The sequence below is a fragment of the Haliotis rufescens genome, unplaced genomic scaffold, assembly GCF_023055435.1.
Source record: "Haliotis rufescens isolate VD_foot unplaced genomic scaffold, xgHalRufe1.0.p SCAF_16, whole genome shotgun sequence".
In the NCBI taxonomy this organism is placed as follows: domain Eukaryota; kingdom Metazoa; phylum Mollusca; class Gastropoda; order Lepetellida; family Haliotidae; genus Haliotis; species Haliotis rufescens.
The window spans coordinates 25,863,003-25,885,876 of record NW_025963846.1 but is presented as its reverse complement, the minus strand read 5'-3'; the positions used below and the strand labels follow the sequence as shown (position 1 = coordinate 25,885,876).

The 22,874-nt window shown below is 41.1% G+C and overlaps 1 protein-coding gene across 3 annotated transcripts; it reads left to right on the top strand.

Annotated features, from left to right (window-relative positions):
* Nucleotides 1–1,189: 1,189 nt before the first annotated feature.
* LOC124117704 (proton myo-inositol cotransporter-like) lies at nt 1,190–22,874 on the top strand. 3 transcript variants are annotated; one of them, XM_046479689.2, is made up of 11 exons: nt 1,190–1,779; nt 8,494–8,550; nt 9,045–9,435; nt 10,828–10,987; nt 11,070–11,284; nt 11,877–11,991; nt 12,188–12,348; nt 13,322–13,448; nt 17,100–17,329; nt 17,877–18,026; nt 22,012–22,874. In XM_046479689.2, exons 3-11 carry the CDS (start codon nt 9,072–9,074, stop codon nt 22,179–22,181), a joined length of 1,692 nt encoding a protein of 563 aa, XP_046335645.2. In that variant the 5' UTR covers nt 1,190–1,779; nt 8,494–8,550; nt 9,045–9,071; the 3' UTR covers nt 22,182–22,874. The 3 variants fall into 3 exon arrangements, 2 of the variants coding, with proteins under 2 accessions (XP_046335645.2, XP_048253014.1); XR_007221633.1 differs by lacking the exons at nt 17,877–18,026; nt 22,012–22,874 and adding an exon at nt 14,454–14,592 and having other exon boundaries at nt 17,100–17,202; XM_048397057.1 differs by lacking the exon at nt 8,494–8,550.

Genomic DNA, 22,874 nt, shown 5'->3' with positions numbered 1-22,874 from the left:
TTTTGATATTTATCGTAGGATTGTTTCCACATTATCGTCGATTAGTTAATGAATAATGAATGAGGTAAGATACTTTTCATTTGTAGAATCAGGAAGTTGAGTTGCACATTTATAGAGAGATGGTCAATCTGGCACGTGGGCTTCGGTATTTTTTCGATTACTGCACACGTGCGTTCATGGTCTGATCTAACATTTATGTAATAAAATTGAGGCGTTGTTACATGTGATAAAGAAAGGTAAATGTTAGGCACTAGTTGGAAATGCGCAGTTTTGGCAGTGACTGAGGCAGATCGATATCACTGTTTGTCCAGTCTGTGACGAGTCTAGACTGTGTTATGTAGAAGTTCTCTTTGGTGGACTGGAGCGATTAAAACGTATGTGAGTATAACCCATGTCTTGTGTTTACTCCTGGTGAATGCAAGGGCCATTACATGAATGCTGAGAGCGATAGAACGGAGCAAGAGTCGATAGACCAGTTCCTCCGTGACTTCCTTGACCGTTGGCTGACCAGGCAAGTGGTGGAGGCATGTCTCCCCTTGCCCACAACGGGGCGGAGTGGGTGAGTTGGGTTTAACGCCGCTTTTAACAGTCTTCCAGTTATATCACGGCGTGTCAGCTTAATGTGGGAGGAAAGCCCGAAGTGATCCAGACGTTTACCACTTTGGTGAAACCCACGAGCACGGGTATGGTGCTGACAAACCTAGAAACATAATCGGGGCAAACCGGGATTCGAACCCACAATCATAGGTTTCTGGCGTGCCTAAGGGACGCAACTCTGCACAACGAATCGCGGCGCCTTTGACGACTGGGCCACCCGTGCCCCACAACTGTCGTAGGGTTCAGTTAACCCCAAAACACAGATACGACACACTTTATCGATATTGAAACAAACCAATTCAAACCTGTATTGTGAGATACGTTTGTCCACCCCACTGCCACACACACGCCCCGTGAAGATCCAGGGTAGAATAGGTCTTCAGCAACCCATGCTTGCCGTAAGAGGCGACTATCCTTCTCGTAAAAGGTGACTTACGGGATCAGGTGGTCAGACTCGCTGACTTGGTTGATGCATGTCATCGTATCCCAATAGCGTAGATCGATGCTCATGATATCAGTAACTGGATTGTCTGGCCCAGACTCGATTATTTACAGACTGCTGTCATATAGCTTGAGTAATGCTGAGTTTGGCGTTAAACAAGAAAGAAACAAAAGGCATTGGTACCCACACTCTCATCTCTATGTTCACCGTCTGAAGGAGCGTGAAAAATAAAAAATGAAAAAAAATGACTTCAAGAGTTGAAAATAATTAGAATTTATGAAACATTTTCCAAACATGCTTGTGAACTCATCGTTACTCTGCAATATAAATAGTGCAAATGTTGCTTAAAAGATGAAATAAAGATACCTTAATTCTTAAAATATACTTCCTTTAAAATACTACTGGGATTTTTTCATGAAAAAGGAATTTCTTAATATAGCGGGATGATGTATATGAAGCGAGCGAATAAATGGATATTATTAAACCAGGCCAGGAGATGGGACACACACGGGTACACCTATGTAATTTTCAACATAGAGAGTTCATTCATCCGACCCCTCACAATTTGAAAGCATGATACATTTAACCTCATAAAAAGTAAGCAACTTAAACTTGAAAGAAGACGTGTTGCATTGATCACGTGACCTTGTCTGCCCTGCACAATACAAGAAGTGGTTGCCGACCCAAGTCCGCCCGCACTAACATTGTGTCAGAACGGTGGCGGGATGTTCATGTGAGAAGTGAGTACTGATTTTGATCATTTAATGTACTGTGATCCATTGGGTATACATGATTGACAGATCGCCTCCGTGGTCTGGTGATAGAGCGTCCGCCCGGAGAGTGAAAGGTTCGGGGTTCGATCCCCGGGCCTGTGATTCCAAAAGACGTTTAAAAATAGCACTTGTTGCTACCCTGTCTGGCGCTCGCCACTAAGGACTGAGGCTAAAACAAGGACTGGTCGGCTCAGTGTCTGTGTCTGAGTGGGGTATTTATGTTAAACTGCAGCATGGTGTCATAGTGGGCTAGCACTACAAATACAAATACAAGTACAAGTACAAGTACAAACAGCCACACACACACACACGTGCATGCACGTCGCTATACGAGTGCAATAATCTTCGAAGCGACGTTAAACCCCATTTCTCCTCACCTCAGCACATGATTGATAACTCCTCATGCGATTATGTATGCATATATATCCATAAAAATACTATTTGCGTCCAATTCTCTTATCGTTACTTTTTTACTAGGATATAACCATACGGTTAGCACCTCCATATAATCGTTTATTATCTAAATGGTCCTTTATAACCATGCTATTTATTACAGTTTATTGTAAACTACACAAGATCCTACTTCAATTAGCTTGTCGTTTAAGGTAGTTTAATTCTTTGTGCTAATATATATAGAGAGACACTGAGAGAGGGGGGGGGGGGGGGGGAGAGGGAGAGGGAGAGGGAGAGAGAGGGAGGGAGAGAGACACGGAGAGGGAGAGACACGGAGAGAGAGAGGGGGGAGGGAGGGGGGAGTGAGAGAGAGGGAGGGGAGAGGGAGAGACAGGGAGAGAGAGAGGGAGGGAGGGAGAGACAGGGAGAGAGAGAGGGAGGGAGAGGAAGAGACAGGGAGAGAGATAGGGAGGGAGAGAGCGATGGAGAGGGAGAGAGAGGGAGAGATATATGAGAGAGAGAGGTGGGGAGAGACAGATAGGCAGAGACAGAGAGATTGACAGACAGACAGAAGATGAATACATCTTATTTTAAACAATACAGGATCCTATTTCGATAACCTTGTCCCTGAAGAACTAAAGTTTAATTCTTTATGCAAATATTGGGAGAGAGAGATTGATAGAGAGATAGATAGATACGTATATAGAGACAGACAGAGGGAGAGAGAAAGGGGAGACATTGGAGAGAGATTGATAGAGAGAGATGGTGAGATAGAGACACGGAGAGAGACTGACAGAGGGAGAGAGAGAGAGAGATCAGAGAGAGACAGGAGAGAGGGGAGGAGACAGAGGGAGAGATAGAGAAAGAGAGAGATGGCATAGAGAGAGAGACAGACGGAGAGACATGGAGAGAGACTGACTGACAGACAGACTGACAGACAAAAGATGATTACAGCTTATTCTCAACAATAGAGAATCCTATTTCGACTACCTTGTTGTCTCTGAAGACCTCTGTAGGCACTTAAATGTATGTTTGTATCCGCTCCAATGACCATGTCGCTGAGATGTACAAGTGAAACGACCTCAATGTTGAATGAACTTTGGGCTGTTAATGCAAACGTGTGCTGTCTTTCCAAACAAAGGCAGAGCGACGCACCTACAGGTGGCAGTGTCAAAATGAACACAGTACAGCGATAAGCAGGGTACGGGTGGCCTTGCAGGTAACGTCCGTTGGTACAATGGAAGATCCGGGATCCATTCCCATACGGTGAAAGTATAAGACACATCCGGAATCTGAGCAGTGAAAGTCATGAAAGTGGTGAAAAGAAGAAATCACAAGACGTAAACAGTGAAAGCTAGCCTACTGCCATGGATGGCAAGACGGGGACGTCCGATGAGGGATGACAGCCAAGTTGATGATGGTTACTTACTTACTTACTTTGGAGATTTAACGTGCGCTTTCCGACTGATGCGTATTTCGCACACGGGCCCGGCCAGGCCATTTAATGTGTTTCCGAAAGGGGCGAAAGTGGTGTGTGCAACCCAAGAGGGGGCTTTAGGGGTTGCTTATATAGAATTTGGGAATTTTGAGATTTGGAATAATGATGATGGTATCTCTGCTGCTATTTTATAAGCGGTCAGTTCCGTAGCTTCTGTTCTACAGAAAGCAGTAAAGGGTATAGATAGTCGAATGTTTAGTCTAAAAACAACTCTCTACACAAACCTCTCTACCTTGATTGTACACAGTGTTGTGTAGAAACAACTCTCTACACAAACCTCTATCCCTTGATTGTACACAGTGTAGTGTAGAAACAACCCGCTACACAAACCTCTCTACCTTGATTGTACACAGTGTAGTGTAGAAACAACTCTCTACACAAACCTCTCTACCTTGATTGTACACAGTGTTGTGTAGAAACAACTCTCTACACAAACCTCTATACCTTGATTGTACACAGTGTAGTGTAGAAACAACTCTCTAAAACAACCTCTCTACCTTGATTGTACACAGTGTAGTGTAGAAACAACTCTCTACAGAAACCCCTCTACCTTGATTGTACACAGTGTAGTCTCGAAAAAACTCTCTACACAAACCTCTCTACCTTGATTGTACACAGTGTAGTGTAGAAACAACTCTCTACACAAACCTTTCTACCTTGATTGTACACAGTGTAGTGTAGAAACAACTCTCTACACAAACCTCTCTACCTTGATTGTACACAGTGTAGTCTCGAAAAAACTCTCTACACAAACCTCTCTACCTTGATTGTACACAGTGTAGTGTAGAAACAACTCTCTACACAAACCTTTCTACCTTGATTGTACACAGTGTAGTGTAGAAACAACTCGCTACACAAACCTCTCTACCTTGATTGTACACAGTGTAGTCTAGAAACAACTCTCTACACAAACCTCTCTACCTTGATTGTACACAGTGTAGTCTAGAAACAACTCTCTACACAAACTTCTCTACCTTGATTGTACACAGTGTAGTCTAGAAACAACTCTCTACACAAACCTCTCTACCTTGATTGTACACAGTGTAGTCTAGAAACAACTCTCTACACAAACCCCACTACCTTGATTGTACACAATGTTGTCTAGAAACAACTCTCTACACAAACCTCTCTACCTTGATTGTACACAGTGTAGTCTAGAAACAACTCTCTACACAAACCTCTCTACCTTGATTGTACACAGTGTAGTGTAGAAACAACTCTCTACACAAACCTCTCTACCTTGATTGTACACAGTGTAGTGTAGAAACAACTCGCTACACAAACCTCTCTACCTTGATTGTACACAGTGTAGTGTAGAAACAACTCTCTACACAAACCTCTCTACCTTGATTGTACACAGTGTAGTGTAGAAACAACTCTCTACAGAAACCTCTCTACCTTGATTGTACACAGTGTAGTCTAGAAACAACTCTCTACACAAACCTCTCTACCTTGATTGTACACAGTGTAGTCTAGAAACAACTCTCTACACAAACCTCTCTACCTTGATTGTACACAGTGTAGTCTAGAAACAACTCTCTACACAAACCTCTCTACCTTGATTGTACACAGTGTAGTGTAGAAACAACTCTCTTCACAAACCTCTCTACCTTGATTGTACACAGTGTAGTGTAGAAACAACTCGCTACACAAACCTCTCTACCTTGATTGTACACAGTGTAGTGTAGAAACAACTCTCTACACAAACCTCTCTACCTTGATTGTACACAGTGTAGTGTAGAAACAACTCTCTACACAAACCTCTCTACCTTGATTGTACACAGTGTAGTCTAGAAACAACTCTCTACACAAACCTCTCTACCTTGATTGTACACAGTGTAGTCTAGAAACAACTCTCTACACAAACCTCTCTACCTTGATTGTACACAGTGTAGTGTAGAAACAACTCTCTACACAAACCTCTCTGCCTTGATTGTACACAGTGTAGTGTCGAAACAACTCTCTACACAAACCTCTCTACCTTGATTGTACACAGTGTAGTCTAGAAACAACACTCTACACAAACCTCTCTACCTTGATTGTACACAGTGTAGTCTAGAAACAACTCTCTACACAAACCTCTCTGCCTTGATTGTACACAGTGTAGTGTCGAAACAACTCTCTACACAAACCTCTCTACCTTGATTGTACACAGTGTAGTGTAGAAACAACTCTCTACACAAACCTCTCTACCTTGATTATACACAGTGTAGTGTAGAAACAACTCTCTACACAAACCTCTCTACCTTGATTGTACACAGTGTAGTCTAGAAACAACTCTCTACACAAACCTCTCTACCTTGATTGTACACAGTGGTATAGACAACACAGTGGTATAGACAACGCAGTGGTATAGACAACACAGTGGTACAGACAACACAGTGGTATAGACAACACAGTGGTACAGACAACACAGTGGTACAGACAACACAGTGGTACAGACAACGCAATGGTACAGACAACGCAATGGTATAGACAACACAGTGGAAACAGACAACACAGTGGTATAGACAACACAGTGGTATAGACAACCCAGTGGTATAGACAACACAGTTGTACAGACAACACAATGGTACAGACAACACAGTGGCACAGACAACACATTGGTACAGACAGCACAGTGGTATAGACAGCATAGTGGTATAGACGACACAGTGGTATAGGCAACATAGTGGAAAAGACAACATAGTGGTTTTGACAACACAGTGGTACAGACAATACAGTGGTTCAGACAACCCAGTGGTATAGACAACATAGCGGTATAGACAACATAGTGGAAAAGACAACATAGTGGAAAAGACAACACAGTGGTATAGACAACCCAGTGGTATAGACAACACAGCGGTATAGACAACCCCGTAGTATAGACAACCCAGTGGTATAGGCAACCCCGTGGTATAGACAACCCAGTGGTATAGACAACACGGTGGTTCAGACAACCGAGTGCTATAGACAAAGCTCCTGATATATGGTACAGAGGTGAGATGAACCCATCCCCAAGACTCCAACAGAGGATCATTGTTATATGGCAGTGTAAATTATTGTTAAAAGATCATTGAAAATTTTTGCAAACTGAACATTAACTTTTACAGAATGATTAATATTAACGAACTGTATTGGTTGTTGAAAACAAACTGTACACAATATACTCTCGCTTCAACACCACCACAAATGTTCTAGAGAACATTATGTTGTCAACTGCTGTTTTTGTAGATTAACATTTTAATGAAATTTTTTATATACCACTCATGTTAATTAATATGTTTTTTTTATATTTTCTATGTCACAAGTACTGATTCGATCGTATACGGTTTACTTGACATTTTGAAATCTCAAAAAAGATCAAGGCTCCACTCTGTGAAACCATTTGATGTTTTGACTTTTTTACATCACCATCACACATGACAAACCCAAGGAATAACTTCATTCCCTGATCCATAGGGCCTTTGTTAAAAAATGTTGTGACCACAGATACAGTTACGTATCAATAGTCAGAGGATCGGGACAATTTATCAAAAAAAGTAAATGCCATCTGAAGTTTATGTGCCATGGGCACCAATTGTGCTCCCCTTCTTGCGGATCTGTTTCTTTATACATATGAATCGGAATTTCGGCTCGGATTGGCAAAGTCAAAACAAGGTAATTTGGCCAAGAAGTTTAACTTAAGCTTCAGGTATATCGATGGTCTGATGTCGTTCAATAACAATCAAATAGCCAGTTCCCTTCCTCTGATTTACCCTCCTGAACTAGAAATAAAGAAGACCAGTGAGACCGCCTCATCTGTTTCATATATTGATCTATGCATAAAGATTCAGAGTAACAAAACACTCTCGAGAGGACTGTATGACAAGAGGCATCACTTCAACTTTCCAATCGTCAACTTTCCCTTCATGTCGAGCAATATTCCAGCCTTTAGTGTGTACATTTCACAACTTTTGAAATACTTTCTACGAAGATGTCAAAGAGCGTCATACGACTCTTGCTCAGAAGTTGTTACAAGGTATCAAGGTTACAAAATTCAAGGCCTCAGTAAAGCTTTCAAAAACGTTAATGGCAGACATGTAGAGGACATTTCCAAATCTGACGCGTCAGTGACAAAAATGATGTCAGATGCAATTCCCTATTTTGACTTGTGCCATATGGTTCCGTGCTTTTTTTCAGGTGAACAATTGACTTGCCTTCGCATGTGTTTGTGACTGGTGCCACCGGTGGGTCAGGTACGCTCACTTTTGAGCGAACACCCAGTATCATCATTATTTTATAGTGATTCATAAACACATGCTCATGATATAGTCGGAACGGTACGATCGACTCTGCTTTCTTGAGAAATTTCTATTTGCTATGGAAATGGTTTTGTTGCTTAATGTATTTTAATTATGATGTACACAACAAGAGAATAACGTATTTTTGACAAACACTAATTGCCCAATTACTGTATGTGTCATCTGCTTAGTAATGGCGGATACACGTAACATCAAGTTTGGTCAATGTAGATTTTCGTGACGAATTTTTCTATCTGGAGGCGAGCAGCACATTTACAACGGAAGCTACCTCTAAAATGTATTGGCTTGAGAGTTTACACTACTGACACTGGCTGTGACCATAGATCTTGTAGCTGCTAATTTATGCGTTACAAGCCCCTGTGGTCAAGCAATACTGAGAATATTTCCTTACAACCTACTTCGTGCAGTCAACATTATCAGCATATGGCGGATACCATATATCAGAGATATTGTTAATGCTATACGAACAGAGTTGAGGGTATATAACTCCTGGGTGTTCAATTTCAGGCACACTTGCTTGAATAAGACCCTGGGAACCTACATCTTTCTCCTTCTTGGTTTAAGGTAAGAAACACGTACACTTTATTCTTATTGTATTTATTTACTAGCAGTTTGGCATTTGCATCGTCGTACAAGCAATGCAAGGCATGACACACTGTCAACACACGGCGGGCACGTGGTTGCGTAAAAAAGTACAAATGCTTATAACTGCATTCAACGAAATGGCAGATAAACGAAATTACAGCCCACCCCACCCCACCCCGAAATTACACATCACCGGCAATAAGCGAACAGCCTGACTGTTGTTATTTTTATTAAATAGCATTCATTCAATTACTTTCTTTCAATATTTGTTCGTGTTACATCGTAATTCTTGTAGTAGGTTGGGCGAAATGGGCTTCTCACATTAACCCCATGTTGGGAATCGAACCCGGGCCTTTTAAAGCGACGAGCGAACATTTTAACCACTAGGCTTTCCCACCGTCTCTATTGTCTGGAGTTAAATTTGTGTACCAAACCAATATTTCTTTACCATAACTCGCTTGTCTTTCTTTTAGGTTTCATAGGACATCAGGAAAGACACAATGGCCATTGAGGGCAAACAGAAGTCAACAGATGGCCATCCATGGCTGGTCTACATCTCAACAATATTTGCATCTGTTCTGGCTCTTCTTCTAGGCTATACTCTCGGTATCATCTCGGGGGCCATGCTTCTCCTTGTTGACACGTTTCAACTCGATACATTGTGGCAGCAGCTCATGGCCACATTCGGCACAGTAGGATGTGCATTAGCACTTCTTCCTGCTGGCTACCTGGTCCAGCTTTTGGGAAGGAAGAGGATGATCATTGGATCAAATACGTTGACTTGTATTGGCGCCATCGTATCAGCAGCAGCACCAACGAAAGAGGTGGTTCTTGTTGGACGTTTATTGGCTGGAATGGGAGCAGGTAACCAGTTACTGAATGTTAAATGCAAGCATTATCAACGTGAATGTGTATACTATCTTTCTCACTTCCGTCAACAACATGAAGGCATGTCGGAAAAAGTGGCGAATATATCATTCGAAATATCAGAGGGGAACATTAATATCTTACCGGGTGTGCTGTTCAGTCAGGATGGACTGTGGAAAACGTTCCTAGTTGCACATGTCTGACACATCACCTTGAGAACCTCACATTTCTAACGAAGGAATCCGATGAGGGAATGCTACCATGTGCTTGAATCATTTTACTGGGGGTGGGCGGCATGGGTGGCCCAGTCGTCTAAGGCGCCGCGATTCGCTGTGTAGAGTTGCGTCCCTTGGGCACGTCAGAAACCTATGATTGTGGGTTCGAATCCCGGTTCGCCTAGATTATGTTTCTAGGTTTGTCAGCACTATACCCGCGCTTGTGAGTTTCACCGAAGTGGTGAACGCCTGAGACCTGCATCAATTCGGGCTTTCCTCCCACATTAAGCTGACACGCCGTGATGTAACTGGAATACTGTTAAAAGCGGCGATAAACCCAACTCACTCTCATTACACTAAGAAATCAGATATAGTGGTCATTTGCACAGTTGCACACTTGCAAAGTGTTTTAACATCTCACCACAGTATGTGAATGCTGTACAGGAACTATTATGTGATCGGCTCCGGGTGGTGTTTTGATGAGACTTGCCTGGTAGATCTTAACTGTCATTCAATTTACAAGCTTACATTCGATGAAAATAACTGGGACCTATTTGTGCAAATCTTTGTTATATATCTTTTCTTTCACATCGCATCAGGTTTGACAACTTTAAGTTCCACCAGCTCACATTAGCAATCACATTTTATCTTGACCCCTGACGATCCGGGGTAGAATAGGTCTTCAGCAACCCATGCTTGCCGTAAAAGCCGACAATGCTTGTCGTAAGAGGCGAATAACGGTATCGGGTGGTCAGGCTCGCTGACGTGGTTGATGCATGTCATCGATCCCAACTGCGTGGATCGATGCTCATGATGTCAATCACTGGATTGTCTGGTCCAGACTCGATTATTTACAGACCGTCGTCATATAGCTGGAATATTGCTGAGTGCGGCATTACACAACAAACAATTGCGTTGATCGATGTTCATTATGTCAATCAGTGGATTGTCTGTTCCAGATTCGATTATTTACAGACCGCCGTCATATAGCTGGAATATTTCTGAGTGCAGCGATAAACAACAAACAAACATTTTATCTCAACCGAACGATTCTGTAACAACCTAAAAGAATCTATAGAATCTCAAGTCAGCGTTGTGGATTCTGTTGCATGCTGTCGACGAATATTTCTGTGACGTTCGAAATACTTACATGCTTCCTAATGGTATTTTACAGGAACTATATCCCTCGTCGTGCCAATGTACATATCGGAATGTGCCCCCGTGGACATCAGAGGGCGTCTGGGTAGTCTCACACAGGTCCTGATTTCAATTGGGGTGTTTCTGTCATCAGTCGGGGCAGGCGCTCTCAGTGGACTAGGGGAAGCAGGATGGAGGTGAGTATTGATATGCTCAAGGTTTGGTCGCTCTTATCAATTGTTTTGAAATATTTCAGTACTTCATTTATTATTCTACCAGGTGGATGTTTGCATGTCCCTGTGCTCTTGGCGTTGTGCTTTTTGTTGGAAGTCTCTTCCTCCCGGAGACTCCTCGGTGGTATATGGACAGAGGAAGAGAGGAAGAAGCTGTTTCTGTCCTCAAGCGACTGAGAAATAACCCGGATGAAATCCAAATAGAACTCAACGACATAAGAAGAACTGTTGCGGAAGGGAAACGACTGAAACATGATAAAGGTTTGAAATATCGTTATATAGTTATTTATATCATTCTATCCTGCAAAACATGTTCCATAGTGAAAGCATATGTATTTTATTGGCGTATTCCAGTAATCAGGCTGTTAGTGACAGTTGATGGTTTTTCCCGGATCAGATCCGGATTTGAATATGGGCAGGGTTAAAGGCCGGACAAGCCGGAGTCGGCAGGTTTGTCAGCTGAGGTTGACAGTGGCATTGCGGCACATGTGTTAAATCTAAAAATATACCCAAGACACAGTTAAATGTGGTCAATCATACTGTATAATTCCACATGTCCCGATGTGCTTTAAATTGCATCTGAAATATATATAATATATGGGGAAATATATGTGAACCATTACGCAACGAGTTGACAATTGTTTTAGGTATGCCCGTTTGCGCTAAGACGGAACCCGGTCGCAAAAATGGCCATGAGAGGGGCACGAGTCGCTATTCGGCTTGTCCCGGAATAACACGAGTTGGTCACGAATGAGTTGGAGGTTGAGCACAGTCGATCCGTGTATTGTTAGCGCTCGCCAACTTTTCTGATGTTTGTCATGGTCTGAGTTGGTCTAACACTACTTCCACACAGAACATGGTTCCTCTTTGATTGGGAGGATACTAACAACGCCTCCAGTCCGAAGAGCTCTGTTCCTGTCCATGGTCTTGGCGATGATAACACAGGTGACAGGGGCGGCTCCCGTTATGTAAGTGGACTCACATACTCTATTTGGATTTTAATTTAAGTGACCAAAATGTTGCATTGAATAAAACACTGTCTCTTTCTTTAATAAATATGCAGCCATTCGTGTGTTTTCATAAGATATAAGAATTTACAAAGAAAGAAGTAAGAATGAGATGTCTTTGGGAAGGTCGATTCGCTAGCAAATTCCATTTTTGTAGGTACTACACGGGAACTATACTCAAAAGAGGGGGGTTCGCAGTCACAGATGCAATATGGATGACAGCAATACCAACTGCACTGCAGGCTGCAACAGCCTTCATCAGCACGTGCTTGGTGGAGAGGATGGGACGCAAACTTCTGTTTCTTGGCTCACAGATAGGTAACCGCCTCCGTGGTCTAGTGGTAGAGGGTCCGCCCGGAGAGCGGAAGGTCCGGGGTTCGATACCAAAAGACGTTAAAAGATGGTACTTGTTGTTACCCTCGGCGCTCGGCATTGAGGGGCTAAAACAAGGACTGGTCGGCTCGGAGTCAGTATACTGTGTCTGAGTGGGTTTCATGTTAAACTGCGGCATGGTATCTCAGTGAGCTAGCACTATAAATCGGCATCAGTCCGGACTAGTACAAGCAGCCACACACACACACACGTGCATGCACGTCGCTATATAAGTGCAATAATCTTGGACGCGACGTAAAACCCAATTTCACCTCACCTCACAGATAGGTAAATGATGTTCACGTTCCATTGAACATGTATGTAGCTTCGTCGTAGGTCCATGTTGGCTCTCGGTATCTTCATGACTGTTGATTATTTCTGCTTAAGTCTCATCTGTTTTGTGGTGACATTATCCAAATTGCATATAATAGTAGTCATGTGAAATAAAGTCAAATGACAGCGGTGACGTCACTTATACGTGATTTTACATTTCCATTCTTGTGTGCCAAAAAGGCAATATCCAGTTTCATCTTGAATCAGTTAATGTGTCTTGAATAATGTTGGTTTGGTTGGTTTATTGTTTACGCCGCACTCAGCAATAATACAGCTATACGACGGCGGTCTGTAAATAATCGAGCCTGGACCAGACAATCCAGTGATTGATATTATGAGCATCGACCCACGCAATTGGGATCGATGACATGCTTCAACCAAGTCAGCGAGCCTGACCACCCGATCCCGTTAGTCGCCTCTTACGACAAGCATAGTCGCTTCTTACGGCAAGCATGGGTTGCTGAAGACCTAGTCTACCCTGCATCTTCACGGGTCCTTGAATAATATGTCTCCTATTTGAATAATGTGTCTCCTATTTGAATAATGTGTCTCCTATTTCGGTGTTTATGACTTTCATTGTCAACAGGTCTGTTAATTTCCTTGGTCATTCTCGGACTTGGCTTCTTCCTCTCCTCGACTCATTCCCCCGTCGTTAGTGATGACATTCAGAGTACCATCAATAACGCTACAACAGCTTCCATGTGTAATTTAAGGTAATTTGTCTTTTGTTTCAAGTGATTAAAAATATGAACAGTGCAACCAGAGATTAATAGGTGACGACACGAGTTTTGAAAGTATTTTTTTGCACATAGATAAAAAATATTCTGAGCCCAATCGTTGGAAAAACAATGTTCAGAGGGCATAATATATATATCATGAAGATTATACCATGACTTGAGGAAATACTTGATTCTCAATGGCTAACTGAAGTCAATCAGAGGAATATAGTCACATTGTACAGGTCTCTCATTGTCGGCTGCACTGTTATACATATACTAGTATTATGCGGTTATTTACGTTTGCACATTAACATGGCGGACACCAAACAAACTACCGATACGACGATGGATTACGGCGCATTTGTTGTCGGACATTTCACATCTTTTTTCGACGATGGATTTAGTTATGAATGAACTCAACGGATCACTTGCGCAAATCACATAATCAGGTGATTCTAGAAACAAATTGCTCCTCAATCAGAGAAAAATAAATTCAGTCGAACAAGGCTGGATATAAAAAATCGTCTGCTTTGCTAAAGAATGAGCAAGAACTAAATTGTTACGTTAATTACATCTCATGGCAATATAGATGAAGCCATTGATTGTAAAATAAATTCAATTGAATTTATTATCAGATTTCGTTGAGGATATGGCTACTGATCATGACCTGTTAACGGATGATAGGCCTACATCGACATCAAACACCTCAGTCCACATAAACATATAATAATAATAATAATTCAAACAAACCCATACATTTAGGAAAAAAAGTAATGTTTTGAAATCCTCGGTAGCACAACATAACTATAATAGCTGTAAAATTATTTTACAATTTCCGATTTAGGACCTACATAATATTTTCCTAAAAATATCATTTCATTCAGAAAAAAATGATTCAGTCACGGTCCCATTGTTAATTGCGCTGCATGAACTAAAGTAATCTTTTGAGTACATTAATTTGTTTGCGATTGAAAATTAGTTGAAACATATTTCCCACAGATACCATCATCCAACTAACTAAGTCGTCAACGGCAAGCCGCTTTGCAACAATTGACGAGGGAAGCCTAGATTCTATTTCCTTGGAAGGGAGGCCAAAACACACCCAGGACTGCACATTGGGGTGTTACGATCTTTAAACGTAAGGAAATATATAACAATGTATACCTACTTATATCGATAACATATCAACAAGTAAATATAAATAGGAAATTCTAGGCCTTTCCATGGCATAGAAAAGTCATTAAAATTCATTAATTAAACTAAATAAAGCTCCAAATGAATAGATCTAATTAATTATTCATCTGCACAATTAACGGTCTGGGCCCCGTTCCACAAAGCCATCTTAGCGCTGAGGTGATCGTAACTCCCATACTTTAACACTGGCTTACGATAGTCGTAGCGCTGAGGTGATCGTAACTCCCATACTTTAACACTGGCTTACGATAGTCGTAGCGCTGAGGTGATCGTAACTCCCATACTTTAACACTGGCTTACGATAGTCGTAGCGCTAAGATCGCTTTGTGGCCGGCGCCTGAGGACTATATTATCACAACTCCTACCGGATACTTATTAATTCCTTCCCAATCAGAATGTTTGAGCGAAAACGGAAAATCCACAGACTTTGAATCACTTCCAGTTGACGAACTGAATGCACGTCTAAGGCACACTTACGCGGAAGTCCGTACTGCAGATGACCAGTTCTATTTAAATGATCATTTGTTGGTCTGAGAGCGGCGAAACATCGGAACATTCGGGCGCCGACGTTTAAAAGGAAAATCAACTATTTAGCAAGTCTTCCGTAAAGCCCCAAATGTGTTTCTCGCCATGTTGAGAGAAATAAAACAATTTGGCCTTCACACTACATCCCATCATGAGACCATTTCTCATGGGAATATGTCCAAAATTAGGGAATGTCGGTCTGTAGATTCAGTAGGCCAATTTCAACGTTAAGTATGGTTTGACATGACATTAGGGTTTGGTCGGCGAGGTTGTGAAATTCAAAAATAATTATCTCTGCCTTCGTTTACCGTTGAAACAGGAGATGACGGTGTGGAAAACATTACAATGAAACACCCACAGGCTACACCCAGAGGAGGTGCGGGATCAGGCGAAAGCACGCATTTATACCACTGGTACACCCTCATGCTCCGTTGCATCATTTCAGAAATATTATTCGAAATTACATCCAACCTAATCCAACTTTCTTTCAACACTTCGCAAACATGACGGTGAATCCGGATCGATTTGGTACACTTTGAAGACACTAGATCACATCACGCTTTCACAAATGACCAAAACAATATCCTCAGAATCGTATTTGACACCAATCACTGTGCAAGAGCCATCACAGTGACCCTTCTGTCGTAGAAGGCGTGAAATCGCAAAGTCCACAGGGCACAAAAATCAACATTCTCTAAATTCGTACAACACCGACTCCTCAGAACAAAAGCGCCTCTACTCTTCCTTTATGCAAGGTGACAGTAATCAGGTGTCCACGACTGTCAGCTTTAGTTATACTATCAAGTTAATCTTGCACAAACCGCCAAGCATGCTTCGGCTGCATCTTTTCAAATTTCCAGTTGCAATGTAACGGTAAACACTTACTTCTGAGATTAGGCCAAGGTCATGAGATCGGTCCATTATTCGGGTGTGCAATGTAACGGTAAACACTTACTTCCGAGAATAGGCCAAGGTCATGAGATCGGTCCATTATTCGGGTGTCCAATGTAACGGTAAACACTTACTTCCGAGAATAGGCCAAGGTCATGAGATCGGTCCATTATTCGAGTGTCCAATGTAACGGTAAACACTTACTTTCCGAGAATAGGCCAAGGTATTGAGATCGGTCCATTATTCGAGTGTCCAATGTAACGGTAAACACTTACTTCCGAGAATAGGCCAAGGTCATGAGATCGGTCCATTATTCGAGTGTCCAATGTAACGGTAAACACTTACTTCCGAGAATAGGCCAAGGTCATGAGATCGGTCCATTATTGGCGTGTGCAATGTAACGGTAAACACTTACTTCCGAGAATAGGCCAAGGTCATGAGATCGGTCCATTATTCGGGTGTGCAATGTAACGGTAAACACTTACTTCCGAGAATAGGCCAAGGTCATGAGATCGGTCCATTATTCGGGTGTGCAAAGATGTTTGAACTTTTTCGTGACATCTTTGAAATTATCAGGTATTCCTGCGTGATGAATAAAGTGAATAAACAAAACATTATTTGTTTTTTCTGAACCTGATGTTTGTTAGTTGTGACACTTTAACTACCCTTCACCCCTTTACGGGTGATACCACTTGAGAATGGAATGAAAGGCCTCATCACAGACTGGCACCTAAGATATGAAAGAGTTCCAAACCAACATCAAAACACAGGTTTATCTCCTTATTATGAGCTGGTTGGTCCGAACACAATAGATCTCACAATGGATGATAACTGTATGTAACTGTATGTCATGGTACATGTTTATATGTATTCGAATTAATAGATGATTAATCATTATAACGATGGATACATAGTATCATTATATATATTCAAGCATATATAACGGAAATTAATTAGTTGTATTTGTGGCTTTTGAAGTAATTTCAATATCGTGAAACCAGGTGAGCTACAATTCCGTATCACTTATCAATTCAGAACATGTGAGCAATGCATCGAGTCTTCACAATGCGGCTTCTGCTACGACGTTCTCTCAAGAGCCACGTGTGTACCCGTGTCGGTAAACGGCAGTGCTACAACAGGGAGATGTTCTTCCGCCAGCTCTTTTAACAGTTCAGACTTTACCCTGGTGACGCAAGCTTGTCCCAGTGACTATAAATGGATTCCAGTGATTGGGTCCTCCCTATACTTGGCTGTATTTAGTAGCGGTGAGAAAATGGACATTCAGTATTACATTACCAAAATGTGTCTCCTCCAAGATATTATTTGTAGTGACTTGGTAATGACATGTGATTGGTCAGATGATAGTAAAAAAAAATAAATTTCTAAGACATTCACATGTTTTTGTAATTTTAGGTGTACAATTCCATTTAACCGGATATAATGACATCAGATGCGAAATTTTGCATATAACGTATCTACATCAGCTTATTGTCCAACAGGGATAGTCGGGTAGCCTTGTGGTTAAAGCGTTCGCTCGTCACGCCGAACACCCGGGTTCGATTCCCGACATAGATACAATGTGTGAAGCCAATTTCTGGGTTCCCGCGCCGTGATATTGCTGGAATATTGCTAGAAGCGGCGTAAAACCATACTCACTCACTCATTCACTTATTGTCCAACAAAGTGTTTCAATGCAGCTGGACCTAATTTAAATTAATTCAATATCGATTAAATGTGTGTATTCATTCAAAACTTTACAAATAAAGATTTTTATCTGTAATATCTACATTATGTATTTCGTTTATATTTCAGGTGTTGGCGTGATCTTTGTTTTTATATCTGAAGTATTTCCTCTCTGGGCACGCGGCACATGCAGTTCAATAGCTACTTCAGTTCTCTGGATATCCCAGATAGTAGTGACCATGACTTTCTTGTCACTTGCTGAAGCCATCACTGCCCATGGTAAGTGATCCCAAAAGGCTTTTCCAGAATACTTTAAAGACTTTTTTGGGTATCTGGTACGATTTTCTAATTCTTGGTAGATAGAGATACAGAGTTCAAGGCTAGAATTTCTGACAGTCCTGGTACCAACCGTTTCGCCATTGTCCATGGCCACTGAATGTTGTCGCAGAATCTTGGCAGACAGTCTTGGCATAATTTAATACTGGTGTTGGTATTGTCAGGGATTGTCAGGTTCGCAGGAACAACAAAACTTATCATCACTGGGCTGTAAAAGCCTATGCGTGAGTGAGTGAGTTGGGTTTATCGCCGCTTTTAATAGTATTCCAGGTAAATCGCAGCGTGTCAGCTTAAAGTGGGAGGACGTTTACCACTTCGGTGAAACCCACGAGCACGGGTATGGTGCTGACAAACCTAGAAACATAATCGGGGCGAACCGGGATTCGAACCCACGATCATAGGTTTCTGGCGTGCCCAAGGGACGCAACTCTGCACAGCGAATCGCGGCGCCTTAGACGACTGGGCCACCCGTGCCACCGCAAAGACCTATGAATATTACAAATTAGATGTTATATGTGGCAGCCAGACGGTCCGGCATGGTGTGTCTCATCACACAGACCATGTAGTTATTTAAACCAGTAATTAACAACATGTCAATTTCAACATGTAAGTTTGGAAATGGCACTTAATGACATATCAGGCAATTGTAAATGCACAAGACTAACTTTGACATGTTTCCTATGGCATGTGGCTCTTTTAATATCAAAAGAAGTAATACATAGAATTATCTATTATATAATTCATACTTGAAAATAAAACTTTTGCATGTTCAGATAAAACAATTAAAACTTGCAATTATATCACAATTCAGCATTCACCCAACTCTCACTCAAGATACCTATGAAAATAACAAATTAGACGTGCGTGTGTGTACATGTACGTTTTATTTGAGGACAGTCATGTGGTCTTCCTCTACAGCCAGGACTGTAGAGGTCAGGGCCCAGGATGTACCTGGTAGACCCAAATTAAGGTGGACTGTTCAAGCCGTTATTAGATGATTATGAGTTATGGTGAAATGTAAGTGACATAAATCATGATTAATACAAAACAGATTAGTTTCAAATTCAACCTGCAACATATTACATTTGCAATAACGACACCACAGGAACTGCAGCGATAAAATACAGATCTGGTTAACTATGTCTTCATGACGTATGTATATGCGATTGGGGCTAGCGATGGGACAGGACAAGGTAAACCAGTCAGGTAACACATGACTTGGTCTAAGTGTTGGTTGAGTCACAAATGTCTACCCTCTCTCTCTGATGATCATCTTCCTTTTTCCATTCGTAAATGTTAAACAATCTCTAAAACAGAAAAAAAACTGTCAAATGGTCACACACGCATTCATCAATGTGTTTGCTTACATTTATACAACGTTCATCTGTATCTCGAATTTGCTGTCTGGAAGATTGGCTTTTATAAGGGGAATATAATTACAGTTATTAGTGAGTGAGTATGGTTTTACGCCGCTTTTAGCAATATTCCAGCAATATCACGGCGGGGACACCAGAAATGGGCGTCACACATTGTACCCATGTCGGGAATCGAACCCGGGTGTTCAGCGTGACGAGCGAGCGCTTTAACCACTAGGCTACCCGACCGCCCCTTCAGTTATTAGGATTGTAGGTACACACAAAGGATTTTTTTTGTTTTCATTAGTCTTTCACGTGGGATTTTCATTGCTTTACTTACAGCGTCTTCATCCACTCCCCATGGATATCCCTGTAGTTGTATATTGGTCTTTAATTCTTCCTATCTTAGGTTTCGTGTGTTCACATCCGAAACAATAGTACACAGTCTTCTCGCCATCGAGTATGAAATAGTAATTTCAGTGTGCCGCGGATGACATGTATTGAATTGTAGGTATTGGCGCGTTGGCTTGTAATGAATATCCTTTTTCAATTGGTCTCCTTGTTTTATACCTTTCACGTTCAGATATGATTCTCATTATGTTCACATTCCATGGTAAATTAAATCGATGGATCGAATCAAGAATCTTCCGAAAATTGCTTATTTTTTCCACTGTTGGGTACCAAACAAGAAAACAGTCGTCCAGATATTTCACCATGTTTCACATATATCTCACCATGTTTCACAGATATCACACCATGTTTCACATATATCTCACCATGTTTCACAGATATCTCACCATGTTTCACATATATCACACCATGTTTCACAGATATATCACCATGTTTCACAGATATCTCATCATGTTTCACAGATATCACACCATATTTCACAGATATCTCACCATGTTTCACAGATATCTCACCATGTTTCACAGATATCACACCATGTTTCAAAGATATCTCACCATGTTTCACAGATATCTCATAATGTTTCACAGATATTTCACCATGTTTCACATATATCACTCCATGTTTCACAGATATCTCACCATGTTTCACATATATCACACCATTTTTCACAGATATTTCACCATGTTTCACAGATATCACACCATGTTTCACAGATATCTCACCATGTTTCACAGATATCACACCATGTTTAACAGATATATCACCATGTTTCACAGATATCACACCAGTTTCACAGATATCACACCATGTTTAACAGATATCTCACCATGTTTCACAGATATCTCACCATGTTTCACAGATATCTCACCATGTTTCACGAATATACTTAGCTGCAGTTTCATCCATCGAGTTTTCCACTTTGGAATATAATATTTCTTCTACGTATTATATCATATGATCATTATCAATTCCCGCTGTGGTTCTCTCTCCTCAAACGAAAAATTGTGATTTACTCTGTTGGGATTATTCAATTGAAATTTCTCGATGGTATCTATACATACAGATTTTGTTATAATTGTGTACATATACATATATTGCCGTCCCGTGAAGGTTCCATGTTAGAGTTGATCTTCTGCAAACCATACTCGTCGTAAGAGGCGACTAACGGGATCGGGTGGTCAGGCTCGCTGACTTGGTGATGCATGTCGCCGTATCCCAATTGCGTAGATCGATGCTCATGATGTCAATCACTGGATTGTCTGATCCAGACTCGATAATTTACAGACCGACGTCATGTAGTTTGAATTTCTGAGTGCGGCGTTAAACAACAAACAAAACAAACATAAATACCACGGGTGCTATAGGTAGGGCAAGCCATGCATGCCCTTTTCGCGAGCTCCTTGCATCATCACTGATTTTCAGTGGTTCGTTCTTATAATTTTCACAGCTGTTTTGTCCTTTACGCCAAATGGAATCTCTTTGGGCGGATAGCCTGGACTGGTTCTTCTCTTGCACGACAGTTTGTGTTTGTATACTTGTATGTTTATCATCTAAAACTGGCTCCCACATGAGATATCGCTCGGATGGGATCAAGCGATATCTACAGATAACTGTAGATAACTGTAGATATCGCTGCAATGAAATTACATGCTTTGCAGACCATTGTGACGTCACTGGTTACCATGACGTCACAATCAAATGGCATCACTAATTGCTCTGCTACTGAAGCTGTTAGCAGTATCTTTTTCACTGAAGACACTGCTAATTACTGTCTACAAACTGAAAAAGTTGGAAGAATGATGTTGGATGATAAATAAAATCTCACCCTCGTGTTTTGTGATATGAAATATATCAACACTCGTTGATAAAAGTGGCAAAAAGCCTCGGCATTTTTCCACTTTTATCAACTTGTGTTGATATATTTCATATCAAAAGACTCTCGGGTGAGATTCTCTATATCTCAAATGTCTATTTTAACTTAATATACCGAACTAAATTCTAACCTTATGTCTTTAGTAATTTGCAAATGTCCACTATCATCGTCAGTATACACAGGAGCTAAGCTTGCATTCATTAAAAGGCATGATACTGGCGATCGTTTTTTCAATCGTTCATTACTCTGGTTCTGTCAAATTGTTTCTGGTAACATTTCTGGTTTGTAGGTATCTTCTGGCTGTATGCGGGATGCACTTTGCTTGCTGCAATTTTCATCTTTATATTCATGCCGGAAACACGAGGGCTACGATTGGAGGAGGTTAATCAACTGTTCCTGACAGGTGATGAGAAGATTGCTTTGGGCAAAGCAGAAGTAGACAGTTTTTCGAATAGTTAAACTAATTATCGCCCGCAACGCCTTGTTACAACCCTCCTTTTTGAGGATTTATCATTCTTATTCATTGAAGCAACAGGTGAAGACTTCAACTATATGCTATATAGAGGAAGTAACCTTTGGGGATGATATAAGCTGCGGACATTACTGCACAGGCGGTCAATTTATATTTCTTTGCTATCCAACATTATCACTCTGACTGTCATTTTAGATTTCTTTGCTATCCAACATTATTACACTGGCAGTCATTTTAGATTTCTTTGCTATCCAACATTATCACGCTGACTGTCATTTTATATTTCTTTGCTATTCAACATTATTACACTGGCAGTCATTTTAGATTTCTTTGCTATCCAACATTATCACTCTGACTGTCATTTTATATTTCTTTGCTATCCAACATTATCACTCTGACTGTCATTTTAGATTTCTTTGCTATCCAACATTATCACACTGGCAGTCATTTTAGATTTCTTTGCTATTCAACATTATTACACTGGCAGTCATTTTAGATTTCTTTGCCATACAACATAATCACACTGGCAGTCATTTTAGATTTCTTTGCTATTCAACATTATTACACTGGCAGTCATTTTAGATTTCTTTGCTATACAACATAATCACACAGGCAGTCATTTTAGATTTCTTTGCTGTACAACATTATCACACTGGCAATCATTTTAGATTTCTTTGCTA